At 41.7% G+C, this 25,015-nt stretch overlaps 1 protein-coding gene across 1 annotated transcript in view; it reads left to right on the top strand.

Annotated features, from left to right (window-relative positions):
- LOC141082763 (contactin-associated protein-like 5) overlaps positions 1 to 25,015 on the top strand; it is a 581,387-nt gene that overhangs the window by 400,401 nt on the left and 155,971 nt on the right. Inside the window, exon 12 of the mRNA XM_073566679.1 lies at positions 14,419 to 14,538. Coding sequence (XP_073422780.1) covers positions 14,419 to 14,538 — 120 coding nt within the window. The remainder of the gene's footprint in view (positions 1 to 14,418; positions 14,539 to 25,015) is intronic.

Here is a 25,015-nt window from a genome sequence, read left to right as displayed (position 1 = left end):
AGGGAACCATATTATGAATACTCTCTGGTACATAGTATGATCTCTGTAGAACCTTCAAAGAAGTCTCTACCAATGAAGTTTGATAACTACCTTTAGATAATGTCTCACTACTACGGTACCAGTCATCAATCGACATGACGAATCCTAAATCTTCCTCCCATTGTAACATATAATCTAATTTTCTTTCATTGTAAGGTGGACTAATAGTAGAGTAAATCAAATAAATCATTCCTTTCCCCAATTGATCTAGCAAGCATTGGTTCTCAAAACCCGTTATCTGGAGAGGAGTTTTTCCTAGGAGAATTTGCTTAGCAAAATTAAATACCTGGTTTATAGACATTATTTCCCTTGCAGGAGGAGTGAATTTTTGAATAAATACTTGTCTGTCCCACAATACATTAAATGGAGAGCAGAGGTGCTTGAGTAAGTAGATCCCCCAACCACCACGAAAAAAGTTGTGGATCCAGCCCTGGTCGGAACATAGGGTTATGAAAAATATTGATCAGTGTTGAAGGGTTGGATTGCATCTCATATTTAAACTTAACTTTCCTCCAGAGCATTAGTGAATGGACCTTGTAAGGGGCCATATTTATTAGATTCTGTGGTAATTACGCTGTGGACCACATTAAGCCTGAAAATGAGTACGGTCTGGATTGAAAGGATTCCAGGAGAACCCATCTAGGTGTGTTCCCGTGTAGACAGGTGTTGAATAATTGGGCAATCTGGGCTGATCTATAGTAAAGTGTGAAATTAGGTAAGGACAGTCCTCCCAGTTTCCTATGGAGGAATATGGAAAAGTTCTTCTGGGCAATTCTAGGCCTTTTCCCAAACCAAAGATATTTAGATATCATAGAATGTAAATGGGTGAACGTTCTGGTTGGTACCAATATCGGGAGAGATCAGAAAAGATATAAGAAATGAGGACGGGAGACCATCTTTATTGTGTATTGTGTGTATCCTACCCAACCAAGACAAATTCGCCGAAGACCATCTATTTAAGTCTGCTTGGAAACTCTGGATTAATGAGGCATAATTCCATTTAAATAGTGTTGTCCTATTGTTAGATTAATACCCAGGTAAGACAGAAAATGTTCATTACATATAAATCCAAATTGAGATGTTATATTATTTTGCTCCACTTTTGAGAAGTTGACAAATAACGCTTTGGACTTATCTACATTTATTTTGAGTCCAGGAATTTTTTCAAATTCGTGCAGAAGTGGAAATAGATGGGGGAGCAAGGTATGAGGGCTCTTTAATGTTAGAAGAAGGTCGTCTGCATATAGACTGACTTTATATTGCTCTCCCAAATCCTCAGGGCCCTGTATGTTTTGTTTTTTCCTTATAGCCTCTGCTATAGGTTCCAATGCGAGGGCAAAGAGGGCAGGAGACAATGGGCAGCCTTGCCTGGTGCCTCTTTGAATGCCTATTGGGGAAGGATACATCGCAGGGAGCTTTAAATAGGTTATAGGTTTATCATATAATAACTTGAGACACCTGATTAATTTAGAGGAAAACCCAAATTTATTTAATACCTTAAAAAGGTATGTGTCACGAGTGCTTCAGAGGTGACAGCCTATCATCCTGCGTCAGGCCTCAGAAGGTCTCAGTGCCTGTCCATACAGACTGCTCCCTGAACCATCTGCCTCTAGGACCCAGCGTAGACCTCCTCCTGCCCTGAGAAGTTTGGATCTATTTAGTTAGTGGTTCAGCTGTGACCCAGTGCGGGTAATAGCTTCATTTCCACTTCTGCTTGCTAGAGTGTTGGACCTTCTCAGAGTGCTCCAGTTTGGTGTCTGGAATCCCTCTTCTGGTATCCGTATCTGGTGATTCAGCTAAGTGTTTCCCTGTTTGTCTCACCTTACCATCTTTAGTTTAGAGGAGACTGCCTAGCGCGCATCTCCCTCCTGTTCCCTATTCAGAACTAGGCCCCAAGGAGATTCAGGGCCTCAGGTTCCAGCTCGGCGATTGGTGAGGAACCAATATAGGGACTCTGTAGTTCTAGGGTGAGATTAGATCTAGCCTAGGGGTCTCCAAACACCTTCCTTAGTGTCTGGGCCCCCTTCCTCATTTCCCATTATGTTACACTTAGTTTTCCCTCACTGTGCGTGACAGTATGTCCACGAGACCATGTCAAAAGCTTTTTCGATATCGAGGGCAAGCAGTAAAAGTCGCTTTGGGTGGATATTTGTTGTGTGTATGATATTTAACGCCCTCCTTATGCTATCCGGTGCCTGTCTCGTAGGTATAAAACCTACCTGGTCTTGATGAATGAGATGGGGAAGAATACTATTAATTCTTTCAGTTACAATAGATGTGAAAATTTTTAAATCTATATTTAAAAGTGATATGGGTCTATAGTTTTTAGTTAGAAGGTGATCTCTTTTGGGTTTTGGGATTACAGTTACAGTCATATGTTAAAGTTTGGGCACCCCTATTAATGTTAACCTTTTTTCTTTATAACAATTTTGGTTTTTGCAACAGCTATTTCAGTTTCATATATCTAATAACTGATGGACTTAGTTATATTTCTGGATTCAAATGAGGTTTATTGTACTAGGTAATAGGCATGAAAGGTATCATAAATTATATCAGGGTTGGCCGAAATTTGTCCATTAGGATTTTTATAGCCGAGATGATATTAAGTGACTCTCTTGCCCTAAGCTTCCAAGCTAACATTCTGTATGGTTTGTTAGCATATCTGTAAAATGTAGCCTTAGTCCAGGTCAAGGCCCTCTCCGTTTTAGGAGTGAGGATAGCGTCTAGCTGTAATTTAGTATCATAAATTTGTTTAGTTAAATATATAGATGGAGAAAGCTTGTTAGCCATTTGTAATTTAAACAACTTATTTTCTAAACTAGTCTGGAGTTCCGACCTTTCCTTTTTTTTAGTAGTTGCAAGCTTAATTAAGGAGCCAGTGATATATTTTTTATGTGTTAGCCATAATATTCCACGGGAGGGATCTCCCGTTTTGTTAGTTTCAAAAAAATTTGATAGATCCTCCTTAATTAATTTAATGTTAACCAGGTCTACTGTTGTGAGTTCATTTTATGGTCTACCAGTTGTGAGCTCTCCTTCCAGGCTCCCTCTGGTGGTAACAGGAGGTAGTGAGGCTGATTTAATCAGTAGAGATCTGCCACCTGATAATGAGGATGACGATTGGACCTCAGGAATCTCAAATTGTCAGGTCTTGGTTCTCAGCTCTGTTCCAGTCAGCTCAAGCTAAGTTTCTCTGCTAATGTTCACACTTGATTTTGTTGTTCTACTAAGTTTTTTGTATGGTTAGCCAGCCCCGGCTAGGGCTGTGCTGAATTTCCACTCTTATTTACCTGTATTTGCCAATTTGCTTTTTGTCCCTTATTAGATTGGCCTCTTTTTGCTCTGTCTCAGAATATTTCAGAGTGCTGATATAGTGGGAGAAGTCTAGTGACTTCAGGGTTAATTTTGTTATCAGTAGTGTTGGACATTATTTTGTAGGGTTTTGGGCAGATTGCAGACAGTGTCTTTCCTCTCCTTTCTAGTTAGTTTGAGCCCCATCGTTTGCTCAGCCTATTTTCCTGCCTGTGTTTGTGTTTTCATCTTGTTTCACCGTCAATACATGTGAGGGGGCTGTCTATTCCTTTGGGGTCTGCTCTAGGGCAGTTAGTTTTCCCCTTTTCTTGCTTTAGGCTTATTTAGTCCTCCGGCCGTGACGAGGCATCTAGGTTCATCATAGGAACGCTCCACAGCTGCTGCTAGTTGTGTGGTTAGGATCAGGGATCTGCAATCTGCATAGTTGCCAACCTCTCTGGTTTTTCTGGGCTTAGCATGTTTAGGTTTTTTCCTCCACGGTGACCCATTCATAACAGAATCACCAGCCATACCGCAGATTCTAGGGTACTCAAAAGCAGGAAAAAGTTGTTAAAAAAAAAATAAAAGTGTCAGAATTTTTTTTTTTATATGTATTTTTCTTCTTTTTCTCTGGGGCTGTAGGAGGATTTTTTTTCCCTTAATGGAGATTAAGCAATTGTCTGATCGTGTGGAGCAACTTGCTGCTGAAGTGCAGGGAATTTCCACCTACCTCATTCAGTCACATGCTGCTGAACCTAAGATCCCTACTCCTGATGTGTTTTCTGGGGATCGGTCTAAATTTCTGAATTTTAAGAATAATTGTAAATTATTTCTTGCCTTGAAGCCTAACTCATCTGGGAGCTCTGCGCAGCAGGTTAAAATTGTCATCTCCTTGCTGCATGGCGATCCCCAGAATTCGGCTTTTTTTCTGACACCTGAAAATCCTATTCTGACTAATGTGGATGTATTTATTCAAGCCTTGGGTTTGTTGTATGATGAACCTAATGCTGTTGATCAAGCTGAGAGAACCCGGTTGGCATTAAACCAGGGTCAGGATTCTGCAGAGTTATACTGTCAAAAATTCCGAAAGTGGGCAGTCCTTACTACATGGAATGATAGTGCTTTGGCAGCTCTCTTTCGGAAGGGTTTATCAGAAACCGTAAAAGATGTTATGGTGGGATTTCCTGTTCCCTCTGGTCTGGATGATTCCATGTCATTAGCCATTCAAGTTGATTGGCGTTTACATGAACGCAAAACTACACGGGAGGCGCTGCCACCTTTTGAACAAACGTCTGAACGTATGCAATGTGATGGGGTTTTGTCTAGGGTGCAACGTCAGGAGTTTAGAAGGCGTAATAAGCTGTGTTTTTTCTGTGGAGATGCCTCTCATGCGATTTCTGTCCGCCCTAAACGAGAGAAATGTTTTGCACCCATATTTGCTGTGGGCAGTGTACAACCTAAGTTCCTTTTGGCAATTACTCTGATCTGCTCCTTATCCATGTTTTCCACTAAGCCTTTTGTGGATTCAGGAGCAGCGTTGAATCTGGTGGCTTTGGACTTTGCTACACTTTGTGGTTTTTCCATGACGCCTCTGCGGACGCCTATTCCTTTGAGGGGTATTGATGCTACTCCTTTGGCGGAGAATAAACCTCAGTTTTGGACCCTGGTGATAATGCGAGTTAGCCCAGACCACCAAGAAAATTGTAAATTTTTGGTGCTGCATAATTTGAATGATGCTATTGTTCTGGGTTTTCCCTGGTTGCAAACTCATAATCCAGTTTTGGATTGGAAATCTGGGTCTGTGGTGAGTTGGGGTTGTCAGTGTGTTCTTAGGGACGCTCCTGTTTTCTCCACCTCTCCTCAGTCTCATGATATTCCTGATTATCTGGCCGATTTTTCTGATGTATTTAGTGAGAGTAAGTCTGCATCTTTGCCTCCTCATAGGAGTTATGACTGTGCAATTGAGTTGATGCCTGGGTGTAAATTTCCCAAGGGTCGGCTTTTCAACTTATCAGTACCCGAACATGATGCTATGCGATCATATATTAAGGAGTCGTTGGAGAAGGGTCATATTAGACCATCCTCGTCACCTTTAGGTGCTGGGTTTTTTTTGTGGCCAAGAAAGATGGTTCATTAAGACCGTCTATTGATTATCGTTCCCTTAACAAGATGACGGTTAAATATCAGTACCCATTACCTCTGATATCTGAATTATTCTCCAGATTTAAGAGTGCCTGCTAGTTTACTAAGCTTGACCTCAGGGGGGCATATAATCTTATTCGCATCAAGCACGGGGATGAATGGAAGACGGCGTTTAATACTCCGGAGGGACATTTTGAGTACCTGGTGATGCCTTTTGGGCTCACTAATGCCCCTTCTGTCTTCCAGTGCTTCATGAACGATATTTTCCGAGACTTTGTGGATAAGTTTTTGATCATCTATCTGGATGATATTTTGATCTTTTCTAGTGATTGGGATTCTCATGTGGAACACGTCCAGACTGTGTTTTGGATTTTGAGGGAGAATTCCCTGTTTGTTAAGGAATCGAAATGCCTCTTTGGTGTACAGAGGATTTCATTTTTGGGATTTATCTTGTCTCCATCGACTATTGAAATGGACCCGGCCAAGGTACAGGCCATTTATGATTGGGTTCAGCCTACTTCTTTGAAGGCCCTCCAGAATTTTTTGAGTTTTGCTAATTTCTATTGTAAATTTATAGGTAATTTTTCTGGTATTGTCAAACCACTGACTGATCTGACCAAGAAGGGCGCTGATGTGCTGAATTGGTCTCCTGAGGCTGTCTCAGCATTTCAGGAGCTTAAGCGGAGATTTACTTCAGCACCGGTTTTACGGCAACCTGATGTCTCACTTCCATTTCAGGTGGAGGTAGATGCTTCTGAGATTGGTGCAGGAGCTGTTTTGACCCAAAAAGACACTGTGACTTCTAAGATGAATCCCTGTGCCTTCTTTTCTCGAAAGTTCTCCCCATCTGAACGCAACTATGACATGGGGAATCGGGAATTGTTGGCCATGAAATGGGCATTTGAGGAGTGGAGACATTGGTTGGAGGGAGCTAGACATCAAGTTGTGGTCCTCACCGATCACAAGAATTTGATTTATCTGGAGTCGGCCAAACGCTTGAATCCTAGACTGGTCTCTTTTCTCCCGGGCACTAAGAATGTTAAGGCAGATGCCCTTTCTAGGAGTTTCTTTGCTGATTCTCTTAATGTGACCGAGCCTACTACCATCATACTTGAGGGTGCAGTTCTTTCTGCCATTTCGCCCGATTTGAGACGCGCCCTTGAGGAATTTCAGGAGGATAAACCTGAGCGCTGCCCTATGGGAAAATTGTCTGTTCCTGACCAGTGGAGAAAGAGAGTGATGTCTGAAATTCTTTGCTCCGCATTGGCTGGTCATCCAGGTATTTTTGGTACCAGAGATTTGGTGAGTCGGTCCTTTTGGTGGCCTGCCTTATCTCGTGATGTCAGGAATTTTGTACAGTCCTGTGGGACTTGTTCTCGGTCTAAACCATGTTCTCATTCTATTGGGTTGCTGATGCCCCTGCTGGTGCCCAAGAGGCCATGGACCCATATCTCAATGGATTTTATTTCTGATTTTCCTGTCTCTCAGAGAATGACTGTTATCTGGGTGATTTGTGATAGATTTTCGAAGATGGTCCATCTTGTACCACTCCCAAAGTTGCCATCTTCCGCTGAGTTGGTGTCCTTGTTTTTACAACAGGTGGTTCGGTTACATGGGATTCCTGAGAACATTGTGTCCGACAGAGGAGTTCAGTTTGTTTCCAGATTCTGGAAAGCCTTTTGTTCCAGTCTGGGAATTCAGATATCCTTCTCCTCCGTGTTTCATCCCCTGACCAATGGACAGACTGAGAGAACAAACCAGACCTTGGAGTCTTATTTAAGATGTTTTATATCTGCTGATCAGGATGATTGGGTCTCATTTTTGCCCTTGGCCGAATTCGCGCTGAACAATAGAGCTAGTTCTGCCACTTTGATGTCACTCTTTTTCTGTAATTTTGGGTTTCATCCTTGATTCTCTTCAGGGCAAGTGGAATCTTCGTCCTGCCCAGGTGTGGACACTGTGGTTGAGAGAATGCAGCACAGATGGGACCAAGAGGTGAATAAGTTGTCACTCTCTCACGAAAAGGCCCAGCGATTTTCCACCCGGCATAGGACCATTGGTCCCCGGTTTAAAGTGGCTGATATGGTTTGGTTGTTGTCTAAGAATATTCCTATGAAGGTTGCATCTCCAAAATTTAAGACAAGATTTATTGGACCTTATAAGATTTTGGAGATTCTTAATCCTGTTTCTTTTCGATTGGCTATTCCAGTTACGTTCAAAATCCATAACGTATTTCACAAATCTCTGTTGAAGAGGTTTGTTGAGCCAGTGGTTCCTATGGAAGCACCTCCTGAACCTGTGTTGGTTGAAGGCAATGTGGAATGTGAGGTAGAGAAAATATTGGCTTCTCGTTTGGTTAGACAGAGACTCCAGTATTTGGTCAAATGGAAGGGTTATGGCCAGGAGGATAATTCTTGGGTCTCTGCCTCTTTATTCATGCCAATAGAGTGGTTCATGCTTTTCACCGGGCCCATCCTGATCATGCTCCTCAAGGGGGGGTACTGTTGTGAGTTCATTTTCTGGTCTACCAGTTGTGAGCTCTCCTTCCAGGCTCCCTCTGGTGGTAACAGGAGGTAGTGAGGCTGATTTAATCAGTAGACATCTGCCACCTGATAATGAGGATGACAATTGGACCTCAGGAATCTCAGATTGGATTTAAGACAGCCGACACCCTACTCTGGTGCTGGTGAGTCCTTCTGCTTGTCAGGTGTTGGTTCTCAGCTCTGTTCCAGTCAGCTCAAGCTAAGTTTCTCTGCTAATGTTCACACTTGATTTTGTTGTTCTATTAAGTTTTTTGCGTGGTCAGCCAGCCCCGGCTGGGGCTGTGCTGAATTTCCACTCTTATTTACCTGTATTTGCCAATTTGCTTTTTGTCCCTTATTAGATTGGCCTCTTTTTGCTCTGTCTCAGAATATTTCAGGGTGCTGATATAGTGGGAGAAGTCTAGTGACTTCAGGGTTAATTTTATCAGTAGTGTTGGACATTATTTTGTAGGGTTTTGGGCAGATTGCAGTCAGTGTCTTTCCTTTCCTCTCCTTTCTAGTTAGTTTGAGCCCCATCATTTCCTCAGCCTATTTTCCTGCCTGTGTTTGTGTTTTCATCTTGTTACACCATCAGTACATGTGTGGGGGCTGTCTATTCCTTTGGGGTCTGCTCTGGGGCAGTTAGTTTTCCCTTTTTCTTGCTTTAGGCTTATTTAGTCCTCCGGCCGTGATGAGGCATCTAGGTTCATTGTTGGAACGCTCCACAGCTGCTGCTAGTTGTGTGGTTAGGATCAGGGATCTGCAATCTGGATAGTTACCAACCTCTCTGGTTTTTCTGGGCTTAGCATGTTTAGGTTTTTTCCTCCTCAGTGACCCATTCATAACAGTCTACCAAAAGAGACTCGTTCAATCGCCATCTATATAACCTGGACGTGGTGATATTAAATTTGAAAACAGAAAGGGCCACATCATGGTCTGACCATGAGGACGGGATATGACGTGTGTATAGAACTGAAGGAAGTGTGGTCGCTGTTATCAGATGCATATCAATACATAAAACCTTTCGACGACCCATGCAGCTCCCTCCAGAGATCTGCTAAATGATACTCTTTCATAAGACTAAGAATTCTTTTCCTCTCCACCTTTGAGACATCAGATCGCCTCACCGCACTGCTATCCAAAGAAGGGTTGATAGTAAAATTTAAATCTCCACACCAAATCAGGTGATGGTATGAGAGTGCGGCGAGCCTTGACAGAATCAACTTAAAGACTGAGAATTGAGCAGAGGAAGGGAGGTAACTGTTTACAATACAAATATTTTGTCCTTGTAGTGTTCCTTGTAAGATAAGGAATCTATGGGGAAAACAAAAGGGATGGTAGACAAGGACACATAACAAATATTAAAGAATTAAACTTAAATGGACTATCAGTCCAGTTTGCATAGTGATCTGGAGCTCCTCAATAGTTGGAGCAAACCAACTATCACTAAGATAGGCAACATGAATCATTCCTGCAGGCAACGCTCCTGCTTATTTTAAATTTCCATGTCGATTTAATCTAACCCAAACGGGCTTAGCAAACTTCTAAACAGCTTGGAAGGTAAATCTGTCTACACAACGGAACAGCAAAAGCTAACGGATGAAAAAGATCAACGGGGCACAAACTCTGATCAAATGTCTTTCCCAGACCTCCACATTTGCTGTAACCCGAGTAGGGTCCTATAAGGGACTCTCAGGCACACAAGGGAGGGGGGAAAATCAAAAATTACACTTCAATGTAAAGCCAATATCAAATGTCACAATTCAGGTAACTTTTGGTTGTTGTCGGCTCGATCTTCGGACTTCAGTCCATTCTCTCATGGGTCTCGATTTTCGAGGTGGTAATGGCTGAAGGATTTCTAGCTCTGGTATGCCAGATTGGTTTAAGGCTAACTGGCCATCTTCTAAAGTCTTGCACATATAGGATTTGTTGTTTGTTGAAAAAAGTAGCGCAAAAGGGAAACCCCATATATATTTGATTTGTGCGGCTTGTAGTGCGGCAGTCACCGGTCTCAAGTTTCTCCTTCGTGTGAGGGTAGCTGGGGCTATAGCTGCAAAAATATGGACTGTATCCAGGAGGCCAGGCAGCGGGGACAGTCCTTGTCACCGAGAGTATCAGGTCCCAGGTCTCCTCATGTAATAGTTTAAGAATAACATCTCTAGGGTTCTTATCCGAGCAGGGTTTTCCCAGGGCTCTGTGTTTTCTGGTAATATGAAGCAGAGCCGGGTCTGTTTGTGGGAGTAATGCAGCAAAAAGTGTAGCTGCCGTGTCTTTGAGTGCTGAAATCTCCTCAGGTAGTCCCCTGATACGTAAATTGCCCCTTCGGATCTGTTTTCCATGTCCTCACACTTTAATTCAAGGTCAGTTATATGGTCCATATGCTGCCTAAGCTCTCCCTGGTCCTCTTCTAATGAATCAGTCACAGCATCCATTTTTTCTTCTAGTGCTGATGCTCTTTGTGCAATGTCCTGTAACTGTGCAGAGACCTTCTGCTTAGCTGAAGCGAGCTCTGCCTTAAAAGTGTCTTGCAGCGCCTTTATCAGCTCTGCTGTGTGGATCGTGGTGTCCCCCTGAGGGGAGAGAACGTCCGCACCATCTGTATTGTTTGCTGACATGAGGGGAGCAGACAGGGCAGGAGACGCCACAGCAGTAGCGGCGCCCATCTTGGGTTCGCTGTTTCCAGCAAAGAGGTCAGTGATTGATCTATTCACCTGCTGTGCAGGGCCGCCCTTCTTTGGCATCGTGCTCCGGTGATCTCTGGTAGGTACCTGCTGTGCTGACCTCTCGCCCTGTCGCGTCCCAGGTGCTGAGAGGAGCGAAAAATAGCCCGCAGGAGAGCGGAGCTCAGAGGCACGCGTCTGTCCTCATCAAGCTCCATGCATGCGCCATTGGGCAATTTTTTTTAACTAAAGAAATAAAACATTATTCTCCCCTTCACAAAAATGCTTTGACAAGAAATGTGAAAATTCTATTCAGTCATTTGTGACCACAAAGCTCACCTTCCCTGACTGACACTGATTTAAGATTTTTTTTTCCTGTGGTTTCCAGCTGCTTCCTGCTCCTTTGTAGTGTGTATTAAGGAACAAGAAAAAAAAATCAGTGGTAATTCAAATGCTGGAGAAGAATAGTCAGATAAATTATATTACTGATAGGTCATACAGCATGACACGCAAACAGAGACAAAAACCGTAGAGTCAAAAATGCCATAAAAACTTACGGAGAAAAAAGGTAACAAAAAAACTCAATGAAAAACTGCAAGTAACCAAGGTGCAGACTCTGCGACCAATGCAATATATTTTGGAGGATGTGAAATGACGTTGTGCTCTCCAATCGCGCTGGCAAAAAATTAACTGTTAGTCTTGATACTCCTCTAAAAGCCGTAAGACGTGTTACATTAACAGTAGGGCTTATAAGATGCAACGTCCTTGCAGATCCTTAGCAAATTTTCAAGTGTTTGTTGAACAACGGGTGACATTTATTACCCCGACTCATGAAATAATCATCAGCAGAGTGATTTTACGGCATTCCAGCATTGTCAGCCTTCTCTGCTCTTTATGAACCATCTACGACTGAGCCTCTGACGGTATAATTATTGCTGTATTAATTCATGTATGACTTGAAATGTTGTAAAAAAACATGACATGCAATAAATATGGTGAAATTTTACAAAGAGAAGATGGGCGATGATATCTATGATAATTATCTTATTGGGCTCAAAGGCAGCAACATAAAAAGACAATTAGAATATTTTGATAACAAATAAAAGCTAACAAATGCTATTATTTTGTTTCCTTCTACCTATTCTTATGAACGATTAGGCAAACAGAATCTGCCACCAGATTTCCCAGTGCTAACTGCATAAATTATTAAAAAGATGGATTACCAGGGATGGGAACCTCAGGCCCCAGGGCCATGTACGGCCCTCGAAGACCTTTTATACCCCCCTGGGCAGATTCTCAGGGACCACAATGTTTTGGCAGGGAGCTGTATTTTGATTGCCACCAGCTCATTCATTTCTTCTTGCTCTGTGAGCACACACATGCAGTGTTCACTACTGGCATGCAATGAAAGATTACATCCTGAGACCAGTGCCAGAGTCAGGATCTATTTTGTGGGCGGAGTTTGTACGGCCCCCGAAGGATGGTATAAATATCCAAATGGCCCTTGGCAGAAAAAAGATTCCCCACCCCTGGATTAGACCTATAGTCTTTTTTGAATGTTAAATTGTGGAATTTATAAATCCAGCTTTATCTGAGTTCAGAAAAAGGCTCATCATAATATCAGGATTACATAACCATGTTAACAAAGATGTTCAAATTAAATACATCAGCTTCATCAGGACCAAGAGATGTATTAAATAATGTACAAAGTTTGCATTGTGAATCTAAGAAATATACCTACCCACACAAACATGAAGAGAAGATACAAGCTCCTTGCAGATTTTGTCCTTGGTGGGATGTGAACTTCAGATCCAAGTACAGCAAAGCAATAGTGCTAACCACTAGTTTGTGAGACCCCAGCCATGGATAGTTCCTAGTCATTTACATGTTGGAGACATTGTGTTGAGGCTCACCTGATGAGGTAGACTCTCTAAGCACCAGGTCCTGGTGGACACACTTACCCTGGCTTTGGTGAAGGAAGCAGGAAGACACATGGGAAGAAAGAGTTTTTGCAAACTCCGGAATCTCTGGAGTATCAGGATGGAAGAAGTGGAAACCAGCAGAGAAGGAATCACGTTGAAGCACAGTACGCACAGAAGTTGGTGCACAGCAAACACAAGACTAGAGTCTCAATTTGAAGACAAAAGTGTATATCCTAATGGGCTGTAAATATCATTATGGAGATAGCTTAACTGAACCATGCCGGATAACTTGCAAAACCCAACATGAAACTCAACATAGAACAGCGGACCAAGGTGATACCTGGGACAGGAGTGTAACACACCGAGTAAACCTTCTATGTCCAGTTCTGGAGTTTTACAATGAGGTGCCCCATAACACCAGCCTGAAGTTTTATTCATGCATCATAACACTAGAAATATCTTACTGGTGGTTGAGCAGTTATGAAATGTAATTGTGGCACAAGGCTGAAACTACAGTACATACTGTACTTTTTTTCTTTTTGATTGGCTTATCCAAGATATTCAGAGCAACCTCCATATTTAGACACAATGTCTGATTTGACAAAGTTTGGCTCAGGGGGCACATTCCCCTGGTGCCAGGTACAGGTGTAAGGGGATAGGAAATGTCGTTGTTACACTCTTTGTTTTTTTTATCTTATAATAATATATATCCCTTTGGTACTGCTACACAATAATGTGTATTACCATTATCCATGCCGCCTTGGTACTGCTACATCGTCCGATGTATTACCTTTACTGTTTTGATTTGTAATGTATATATATATTGTTATATCAGGGAAAGTGTAGTTTATAATTTGGGCCACTAGATGGGGGGTATCCTAGTTCTCACATTTTATAGTAGTGTATAGAGTTAGCATGGGGTTAATTACGTGGGAGGGGCTGCTCTGTGGTAAGACTAGAAATGAGTAAGAGTTAAGACAGAGCTATAGGCCGACGATGCCGCAGCAGTCACATAACTAAAAGCAAAGTGTACCTCAGCCATCCACAGCTACAGAAAAGGAAAAGCAGTGGGCTACAACAGTTTGAGAAGACTCAGGATGTGGCACCTCCTTATTTGGGCAGAAACCCTGGGAGCCAGGGCGAAACGGTCCAGGAACCCCATGGAAGCCGTGAGAGCGTACAGTGGAGACGTGGTGCAAAGTCAGAAGGCAGCACATAAAGGCAGAAGTCTCTTTCAGAGGTTTTATACTCTGGAGATTAATGATCTTTTGTCCGGGGTGAAGCAGACCAAGGGAAGCATACCCTTAGTAAAGCTGCACAGAGAATACTTTGAGGAACTGTCAGGGATGGTCCAATCCGGGCCCATGCTTTGTGACCATGAAAGTAGTGCAGGGAAAGAAAAGGAACATTGTTTGGTTAAGCATGTTATAATGAATGTAAAGTCTGTGAATGTGCTGTGCAAAGAAATCAGTAAAGATGCTATTGTTGAAGTTGAATTGGACCGTGTCTCAATTTCTTCTGAGCAATCTGGAGAGGATCTCCCACAGCAGAAAAGGGAATCTGAAGAAGCTGGACCTGAAGGCACAGGTATGCTGACAAATGGTGAATATGTTTCTGTAAGGGGAGGCCAGGACACTAAAGCCCAGGTGTCCTCGGCCATGACTACGGTCCTGTCTGACCCTTACACAGGCACTGTTCAGACTGTTGATTTCATGTTCGTATGGGGCAATACTAAAGTTTCATGTCATTTGAAAAAATGTGCAGACATTTGCAAATACTTATTCCTATTTTTCAAAAAGTAACATTTTTCTATTCTTATTTTTTCCATTCCTCCATTCCTAGCTATGCATGAACAGTCCTGTGAGGCCTACAGACACAAGGGATTCCCATCTAATTACTACTACATTGATTCGGATGGAAGCGGGCCTCTTGGACCTGTCCGAGTTTACTGTAACATAACCGGTGAGAAGCACTTTCAGTTCATTTACAGCACTGTACAAAAGTAAAAGACAAGTGCTGAATCAAAGCTGTAAAGTAAGAGTGCCTTCAAAAATAGATGTGTTGATAGTTTAATTTTGTCAATTAGCAAAATGTAAAGTGATTGAGTAAAATAGATATCTAAATCATATTAATATTTAATGTGACTTTGCATCAGAGCATCAGTTATTCTATGTACACTTGTGCACTATTTTCAAGGAAACCCGGCAGTTTTTTTAAACATCTTGGAGCTCTAACCACAGATCTTTTGTGGATTTTGCGTGTGCAAATCCTTCTGGCTTTTCATGCAATAACACACAGTCTTGATTATTTTGAGATCAGGGCTCTGTGGGGCCATATCATCACTTCCAGGACTCCTTATTCTTCTTCATGCTGAAGATAGTTCTTAATGGCATAAGCAGTATGTTTGTGGCTGAAGCTAATAAAATAAGTTGAAGCTCATTGTCCTACTGCAAGATATAGGGGCAGGGTTACTCTTTGCTCACTCATATTCTCCTTACAATGCCCAATGACAGTGCGCTTTCTTACCAGCTCATCACTTCTCATCAAAGGTGGGTAGGGAGCGCACTGTCACTGTGCACTGAGAAGAATATCGCACAGTGACAAGAGAACTCGTCCTGAGCATAGGTTGGAATTGACAATCGATGCATGTACAGTACATAAGGGTGTAGCCCAACCCAACGGATGTCAATGTGTTTTTGGCTTTTCTATTTTGATAGTTTAAAACTCCATTTCATTGAATATTGCTGTGTGAACTGAGTATTATAGATATGGTGTTTTTGAGGATTTTTGTGTTGATATAAGTCATACACTACAGTTTATATGTGTTGGTATATTTTTGTCATATGATAACTGCGAGATTTTGGTGATATTTTCAAAAGAGGGTACTACAAGTTTCTAACAATGCAGTGTGTCTAAACTTTTGCATTGGCCCATTTTCCTTTTAGTAATTTTTAAATAGTAAAAAATGACTATATATAATTTTTTTGGCTAAAATACAAAGGAAACGTATCATCTTTAGATGATAACTTTAGGCCCTTTAGAGATCATTTCATTTCAACTTGCTTAACTGATCACAATAATAGTAATTTTGACCAGGGGTGCACAAACTTTTACATGGCACTGTATTTGTATTGCTTTTCAGGCTCTTGTATCGATGTTTATAACATCTTGTATCGATGTTTGTAAAATATTACAGATCCTCCTGGATGTAATAACTCCGTTTCTCTGCTGTATTTCATTGCTGTTTCCATAGTCTTTGCAGTTTCCCAGTTTATATAGAATTAATTTCACACATATTTAGAATTTATCATTTGGTCACTTTCTGCTCCTTGCAGACTGATGTGGGAGTAAGTATTACTGTATTTTTTGGATTATAAGGCACTCCGGATTATAAGACGAAACCCAAATTTTGAGGAAAAAATAGGAAAAAAACTTTTTTTAATAAAATGGTGGTGCTTCTTATAATCCATGCATCTTATTGCTTACTGACGGTGGTGGCTGCAGTAAAGTGGGATCCCAGGGTCGCTGCTGGAAGAGAGGCAATAGTGGAACGTTGCTGAAGGCCGCAAGCTGGGATGAGGGGGGTGTATGGCGCGCCGCTGCGGGTGTCCGGTGCTGCCGCCATGCTCTGACCCAGTGCTTGCCGCTGTGCTCTGTCCAGTGCTGCAGGGAGGTACCTTGGCTTATTTCTTTAGACTTTCCCATGATGCTACACAAACACAAAGAAGCAGTGTGTTTCAGGTCTGCATTACAATACATCCACAGGTATGTCTCTAGTTAACTCAGATGCTGCAAAAAAAACTAACAGAAGCTTCAAAACACATGACATCATCATATGGGCGGTCCAGAATTGTTTAAAGGCACAGTAATCTTAGTGCATGTAAATGTTTTACTTTGCAGTAAGTAGTAAAAATGCCTTAAAACATTGTCTCTCTCTCATTATTATGGCATTTGGCAAATATTAATAATTATGGTAATCCTAATAGGCCTAAAATGGGAAAGGTTTATTCTGATTTCATGTCAGATATTGAGAAAGACATGCAGCTGTGTCTTTTTTATAGTGTATGTTAACTTCTAGTTTCAACTGTATATACATATAGGGATCTAAGCTGTAAAGTTTCTCCTTGGGCAGAATGACAAGCAAGGCCTGGCATGTCAGAGTGAGAAGACTTAGATGCAATGTGTGCTCCTTTGGGAAATTAAAAATGAAAATTGCATCATAGAGAGGATGAGGCACTAAACTCTAGTGCCACCTATTGGAAGTAGCAATGTTAAAAGTCAATTAAAGGGTCATCAAAGGGTAAACAATGACTTTTAGGAATGCTACTAACAATATAGTTTAAGCACTCTTCCTCTTTGAAGAGGCAATTTTCATAGACACACACACACACACACAGACTCAGGAGTACCTGAAGGAGACCAACGCAAGCAGAGAACATACAAACTGGTGGCAGATGATGTCATTAATAGATTTTAAGCCCAAATCACCAGCACTGCAAAGTAAACAGTGCTAACCTCTGAGCATATATACAGTATACAGTCATGGCCGAAAGGGCTATCATCCTTGAAATTATTAAAGAAAATGAAGTATTTCTCCCTGAAAATTATTGCACTTACACATGTTTTGTTATACTTATGTTTATTTTCATTCTGTGTATTGGAAAAACACAAACAAAACAGAGAAAAAAATGTAAATTACCATAATTTCACACAAAACCCTAAAAATGGGCCGGACAAAATTGTTGGCACCCTCAACTTAATATTTGGTTGCACACCCTTTGGAATAAATAACTGCAATCAATTGCTTCCTATAACCATAAACAAGCTTCTTACATCTCCTAATAGGAATTTTGGATCACTCTTCTTTTGTAAACTGACCCAAATCTCTAATATTTGAAGGCTGCTTTGTCCCAACAGCAATTTTAAGATTTCTCCACAGGTGTTCAATGGGATCTAGATCCAGACTCATTGCTGGCCACTTCAGCCACTTCAGAACTCTCCAGGGTTTTGTTTCCAGCCATGTCTGGGTGCTTTTGTGCTTTTTGAAGTATGTTTGGGGTCATTGTCCTGCTGGAAGACCTATGACTTAGGACGCAAGCCCATATTTCTCACACTGGGTACTACATTGCAACCCAAAATCCTTTGGTGATCTACGTATTCATGATGCGCTGCACATATTCAAGGCACACAGTGCCAGAAGCAACAAAACAACCCCAAAATATTTTTGAACCTCCATCATATTTAACTGTAGGTACTGTTTTCTTTTCATTGTAGGCCTCATTCCATTTTCAGTAAACAGTGGAATGATGTGTTTTACCAAGAAGCTCTATCTTGGTCTCATCTATGCTCAAGACACCTTCACAGAATGATTTTCTAGCTTTTATGTCTCTGTTTCAGCAGTTGGGTCCTCCTGGACCTCCTGCCATAGTGTTGCGTTTCATTCAAATGTTGATGGATAGTTTGCAATAGTTTGCTCTACAACTGATGCACCCTGAGCCTGCAAGACAACTTGAATTTCTTTTTGAACTTGATTGATGTTGCTTATCCACCATCCAAACTAGCCTGTGTTGCAACCTTTCATGAATTTTTCTCTCATGTCCACATCCAGGGAGATTAGCTACAGTGCCATGTGTTATAAACTTCTTGATTATGTGGCACACCATGGACAAAGGAACATCAAGATCTCTGTAGATAGATTTTTAACTTTGAGATTGTTGCTATTTTTCAAAAATGTAGGTTCTCAAGTCCTCTGACTGTTCTCTTCTCCTCTTTCTCTTTTACATGCTTAGTGTGGCACACACAGACACACAATGCAAAGATTGAGTCAATTGTTCCCTTTTTATCTGGTTTCAGGCATGATTTTCATATTGTTCACACCTGTTACTCGCCTGAAGTAATAATAATAATAATACATTTTATTTCTATAGCGCCGACATATTCCACAGCACTTTACATTTCAGAGGGGATTTGTACAGACAATAGACATTACAGCATAACAATAATCAATTTTGTCCAGCTAATTTTGGGGATTTCGTGTGAAATTATGTCTAACTTGCCTTTTTTTCCCTCAGTTTTTTTGCGTTGTTCAAATACACACAAATGCAAGAAACGTGTATGGCAAAATGTGTAATTTCAATAATTTTTTGGGAGAAATAATTCATTTTCTTGAACAATTTCAAGGTGCGCCAACAATTTCAGCCATGAGTGTGACAGACAGGCAGTGACACAGGAAATGTTCAAGTGTCAACATAGTTTAACCCCTTCACCCCCAAGGGTGGTTTGCACGTTCATGACCGGGCCAATTTTTACAATTCTGACCACTGTACCTTTATGAGGTCTTAACTCTGGAACGCTTCCATGGATCCCGGTGATTCTGACATTGTTTTCTCGTGACATATTGTACTTCATGTTAGTGGTAAAATTTCATTCAAATAACTTGCGTTTATTTGTGAGAAAAACGGAAATTTGGCGAAAATTTTGAAAATTTCGCAATTTTCCAACTTTGAATTTTTATGCCCTTAAATCACAGAGATACGGCACACAAAAAACTTGATAACTAACATTTCCCACATGTTCACTTTACATCAGCACAATTTTGGAACCAAAATTTTTTTTTGTTAGGAAGTTATAAGGGTTAAAAGTTGACCAGCGATTTCTCATTTTTACAACACCATTTTATTTTTAGGACCACATCACATTTGAAGCCACTTTGAGGGGTCTATATGATAGAAAATACCCAAAAGTGACACCATTCTAAAAACTGCACCCCTTAAAGTGCTCAAAACCACATTCAAGGAGTTTATTAACCCTTTAGGTGCATCACAGGAATTTTTTTGAATATTTAAAAAAAAATGAACATCTAACTTTTTTTCATAAAAAAATACTTCAGGTTCAATTTTTTTTATTTTACCAAGGGTAACAGGAGAAATTGGACTGCAAAAGTTATTGTGCAATTTGTCCTGAGTACGCAGATACCTGATATGTGGGGGGGGAACCACTGTTTCTGTGCATGGCAGAGCTCAGAATGGAAGGAGCGCCGTTTGACTTTTTCAATGCAAAATTGGCTGGAATTCAGATTGGACGCCATGTCACGTTTGGAGAGTCCCTGATGTACCTAAACAGTGGAAAACCCCTACAAGTGACCCCATTTTGGAAACTAGACCCCCCAAGGAACTTATCTAGATATGTGGTGAGAACTTTGAACCCACAAGGGCTTTACAGAAGTTTATAACGTACAGCGGTACAATTAAAAAATCATATTTTTTCCACAAAAATGATCTTTTCACCCCAATTTTTATTTTCCCAAGGGTAACAGGACCCTAAAAGTTATTGTGCAATTTGTCCTGAGTACGCTGATACCCCACATGTGGGGGTAAACCACTATTTGGGCGCATGGCAGAGCTCGGAAGGGAAGCAGCGCCATTTGACGTTTTTGGCTGGAATTGAGATCGGACACCATGTCGCATTTGGAAAACCCCTGATGTACCAAAACAGTGGAAACCCCCCACAAATGACACCATTTTGGAAACTAGACCCCCTAAGGAACTTATCTAGATGTGTGGTGAGAACTTTGAACCCCCATGGGCTTCACAGAAGTTTATAACATAAAGCCATACAATTAAAAAATCATATTTTTTTCCACAAAAATGATCTTTTCACCCTCAATTCTTATTTTTCCAAAGGTAACAGGACCGTAAAAGTTATTGTGCAATTTGTCCTGAGTACGCTGATACCCCACATGTGGGGGTAAACCACTATTTGGGCGCATGGCAGAGCTCGGAAGGGAAGCAGCGCCATTTGACGTTTTTGGCTGGAATTGAGATCGGACACCATGTCGCATTTGGAAAACTCCTGATGTAACAAAACAGTGGAAACCCCCACAAATGACACCATTTTGGAAACTAGACCCCCTAAGGAACTTATCTAGATGTGTGGTGAGCACTTTGACCCCCCAGTGCTTCACAGAAGTTTATAATGCCCGGGCGTGAAAATAAAAAATTCGTATTTTTTCCACAAACATGATCTTTTAGTCACCATTTTTTTATTTTCCCAAGGGTACCAGGAGAAATTGGACCCCAAAAGTTGTTGTCCAATTTGTCCTGAGTATGCTGATACCCCATATGTGGGAGAAAACTACTGTATGGCCACACGTCGGGGCTCGGAAGGGAAGTAGTGACGTTTTGGAATGCAGACTTTGATGGAATGGTCTGCGGGTGTCATGTTGCCTTTGGAGAGCCCCTAATGTACCTAAACAGTGGAAACCCCCACAAATGACACCATTTTGTAAACTAGACCCCCCAAGGAACTTATCTAGATGTGTGGTGAGCACTTTGAACCCCCCAGTGCTTCACAGAAGTTTATAACGCCCGGGCGTGAAAATAAAAAATATCGTATTTTTTCCAGAAACATGATCAATTAGTCCCCAATTTTTTCATTTTCCCAAGGGTAACAGGAGAAATTGGACCCCCAAAAGTTGTTGTCCAATTTAGCCTGAGTACGCTGACACCCCATATGTGGGAGAAAACTACTGTATGGACACACGTCGGGGCTCGGAAGGGAAGCAGTGACGTTTTGGAATGCAGACTTTGATGGAATGGTCTGCGGGTGTCATGTGCGTTTGGAGAGCCCCTTATGTGCCTAAACTATTGAAACTCCCCACAAGTGACCCCATTTTGGACACTAGACCCCCCACGGAACTTATCTAGATGTGTGGTGAGCACTTTGAACCCCCAAGTGCTTCACAGAAGTTTATAACACTCGGACGTGAAAATAAAAAAATCATTTTTTTCCACAAAAATGATATTTTTGCCCCCAATTTTTTATTTTCCTAAGGGTAACAGGAGAAATTGGACCCCAAAAATTGTTTTGCAATTTGTCCTGAGTAGGTTGATACCCTACATGTGGGATAAAACACTGTTTGGGCGCATGGCAGAGCTTGGAAGGGAAGGAGCACCATTTGACTTTTTTAACTCAGAATTGGCTGGAATTGAGATCAGACGCCATGTTGCATTTGGAGAGCCCCTGATGTGCCCAAACAGTGGAAACCCCCCAATTATAACTCCAACCCTAACCCCAACACACCCCTAACCCTAATCTGAGCCCTAACCCTAGCCCTAACCCTAGCCCTAGCCCTAGCCCTAACCCTAGCCCTAACCCTAGCCCTAACCCTAACCCTAACCCTAACGGGAAAATGGAGATAAATACTTTTTTTTTAATTTTATTATTTTTCCCTAACTAAGAAGGTGATAACGGGGGGGTTTGATTTACTATTTATGGCGGTTTTTATATTTGGCAGCTGTCGCATGCTAAAAGACGCTTTTTATTGTAAAAATAGTTTTTGCATCACCACATATTGAGAGCTATAATTTTTCCGTATTTTGACCCACCGAGTCATGTGAGGTCTTATTTTTTGCGGGACGAGTTGACGTTTTTTTTGGTACCATTTTCGGGCACGTGACATTTTTTGATCGCTTTTTATTCCTATTTTTGGGACACAGAATGAACAAAAACCAGCGTTTCATGAATTTCTTTTGGGGGGGTGCGTTTACACCGTTCCGCGTGCGGTAAAATTGATAAAGCGGTTTTATTCTTCGGGTCAGTACGGTTACAGCGATACCTCATTTATGTCATTTTTTATGTTTTTGTCGGTTTTATGCAATGAAAACTATTTTATATAAAAAATAATTATTTTTGCATCGCTTTATTCTGCGAGCTATAACTTTTTTATTTTTTCGCTGATGATGCTGTGTGGCGGCTCGTTTTTTGCGGGACAAGGTGACGTTTTCAGCGGTACCATGGATATTTATATGCGTCTTTTTGATCGCGCGTTATTACACTTTTTGTTTGGCGGTATGATAATAAATCATTATTTTTTGCTTCGTTTTTTATTTTTATTTTTTAAGGGGTTCGCTAAAGGGGTTAACTAATGGGAATGTTTTATAGGGCGGGTCATTACGGACGCGGCGATACCTAATATGTGTACTTTTATTGTTTTTTTTTTTATTATTTCCAAAAAATGGATTTATTGGGGGAATATTTTTTTTTTTTTTCTAATTTATTTGGCGATTTTTTTTAAAATTATTTTAACACTTTTTTTTATTTTTTTTTTTACTTTATTAAATAGTCCCAGGTGGGACATCACTGTCCTGTGACAGATCGCTGATCTGTCACATCACAGATCACTGTGACAGATCAGCGATCTGACACAGGCACTGCAGAAGGCTTCCTCATGCCTGCGCTTTGCAGGCTCTGAGGAAGCCAGCTTCCTCAGGCCCCCGTCGCCATCTTTGATTCGGGGACCTGGAGGAAAGGAGCCCCCCGCAGCAGCGCTGCACATTGCGCTGCCGTGGGGGGCTCAGGGAAGCACGGAGGCAGCCCCCTCCCTGCCGATGCTTCCCTTTAACCCCCGGTACACCGCGATCATGTTTGATCGCGGTGTGCAAGGGGTTAACGTTGTGGGGGCGGTCTGTGACCGCCCCTGACACATTGTGCCGGGTGTCAGCTGTGATAATCAGCTGACACCCGGCCGCGATCAGCGGCGCTCACCACGTGGGCGCCGCTGATCGCGTTAGACGTACTATCCCGTCCATGGGCATAGGGGCCCGGGTCCCATGGACGGGATAGTACGTCTCATGTCAGGAAGGGGTTAATGTCCAAAACTTACAACGTAAAAGGCATACAGTATCCTCCGGATCGCAGCCTGGAAACAAGATAGTCCACACCGGGACCGGTTTCCGGTGCACCTGCAACGCTGTGTATGCTGAGGGTGCCAGGCCTGTTGGCTTGGCTATGTCTCTGTGTTGCTTCACACAGGTAGGCCACATGGAAAACACAGCCGGGAAGGAAACAGACCGCCCACTACCATTCTGTAGTCCATTTAAAAAATAAAAGCCCATAGCAGATTTTCCTAAATCTGCCTTGGACAAATAGCCAAGATCAACATTTACTTTTATTTTGCATTTCAATCACAGCTATGCCTTTGACTGCTATGCACTCCTGCGGCCTCAACACTCTTCTGTGCGCATCCTGAGAGACACATAGCAACCCTCGCATGTGACACTGGTCACTGCCTCACAATATATATACACACACAGTCACACACATACACAGAACCCAAATTCTAAAATAGTTGCGACATTGTGTAAAATGAAAAGAGAACAAATACGCAGATATTTGGAAATCTCTTAGGGTTTTATTATATTTATATCAGAACATAGAACACAGATCAGAAGGTGAGAGTTAGACATTTTTCAATACATTTGCAAAAAGTTAACTCATTTAGAAATTGATGGCAGTAACACATATTTAAAAAGTTTGAACAGGGTCATGTCCACCACTATGTAGCAGGCCGTTTTCTTTTTACAATAGTTTGTAAATGTCTTGGAAATGAGGAGAATGATTGCTGAAGCTTTTGGGGAAGAATGTTGCCCCATTCTTGTTTAATGTAAGATCCTCACTGATCCACAATCCTGGATCTTCTGAGTTTTTGTTTCATAATTTGCCAGTATGATGGCCCCCAAGCAAGCCTTACACTTGCCTGAAAACCTACCAAGTCCTACAGGTTTATGTCACATTCTGAGGTCAAGTTACCTAAAAGTCCTTGTGAAGCAAGGGTAAGTCGGCTTCTTGCTAAAGATTTTTATTCAACTGTATCAGTATTTTGAGGACATGGATGAGGTTGAAGTTGAGACTTTGCTCTGACCTGGGATAGCTGAACCATTTGATTTGGGATGGCTGGGAGGTATGGAGTAGGTAACTGTTTGTAGTACTGCTGAGGACTTGGTGGATATGTTCTGGCTAACAAAATACAAAGTGATGCTTCAGCGCAATAGAAGACCTGGAATCAAATGATTGTCTACCTGACATCTATCGGTCCGAAGTAATATAAGGGATTGGGGTGGGAGGAGGTTTATGGCATCTTCTTTTTCTGTAACCTGCTTGTTTGTCACCTTAATTCCTTGATGCTTCCTGTTTCCATTTTCCCTTCTGGCTTCTAATTGTCCCCTCCTGTGTCTGTGATCATTCTCCCTGCTGCTCGTCCCTCCTGATCACACCTGGACTATTTCATGTGCACTTAGCTATTTATAAATGCAGAGTCGGAGGTCTGTCTGACTGTGGTCTGTCTCCATAAGAATCGCTCTATAAGCTTATAGCATAAATAGATGGAGTTGGGGTACCATCGAAATGCTGTCAAATCTCTGTCAATGACTTTGCCATGCACTTCAAAAATAAGATAGACCAAACAAAGCAAGTATTTGTTGTCTGACCACTGCAACCCCTTTGTATACCAGACCAATGCCCTAACCCCATAACTTCCCTCTCCAAAATCACTGAAGGAGAGCTTGCTCATCTTCTCTCCAAATCACACCTCACCACTTGTGCACATGACCCCGTCCCATCCCACCTCCTCCCCAACCTCACCACTACACTTATCCCATCC

This window comes from Dendrobates tinctorius, unplaced genomic scaffold (assembly GCF_039654945.1).
Source record: "Dendrobates tinctorius isolate UK_male_01 unplaced genomic scaffold, ASM3965494v1 ptg000019l, whole genome shotgun sequence".
NCBI lineage: Eukaryota > Metazoa > Chordata > Amphibia > Anura > Dendrobatidae > Dendrobates > Dendrobates tinctorius.
Note: the sequence above shows the minus strand (reverse complement) of the source record. Positions and strands in the feature narration are given on the sequence as shown.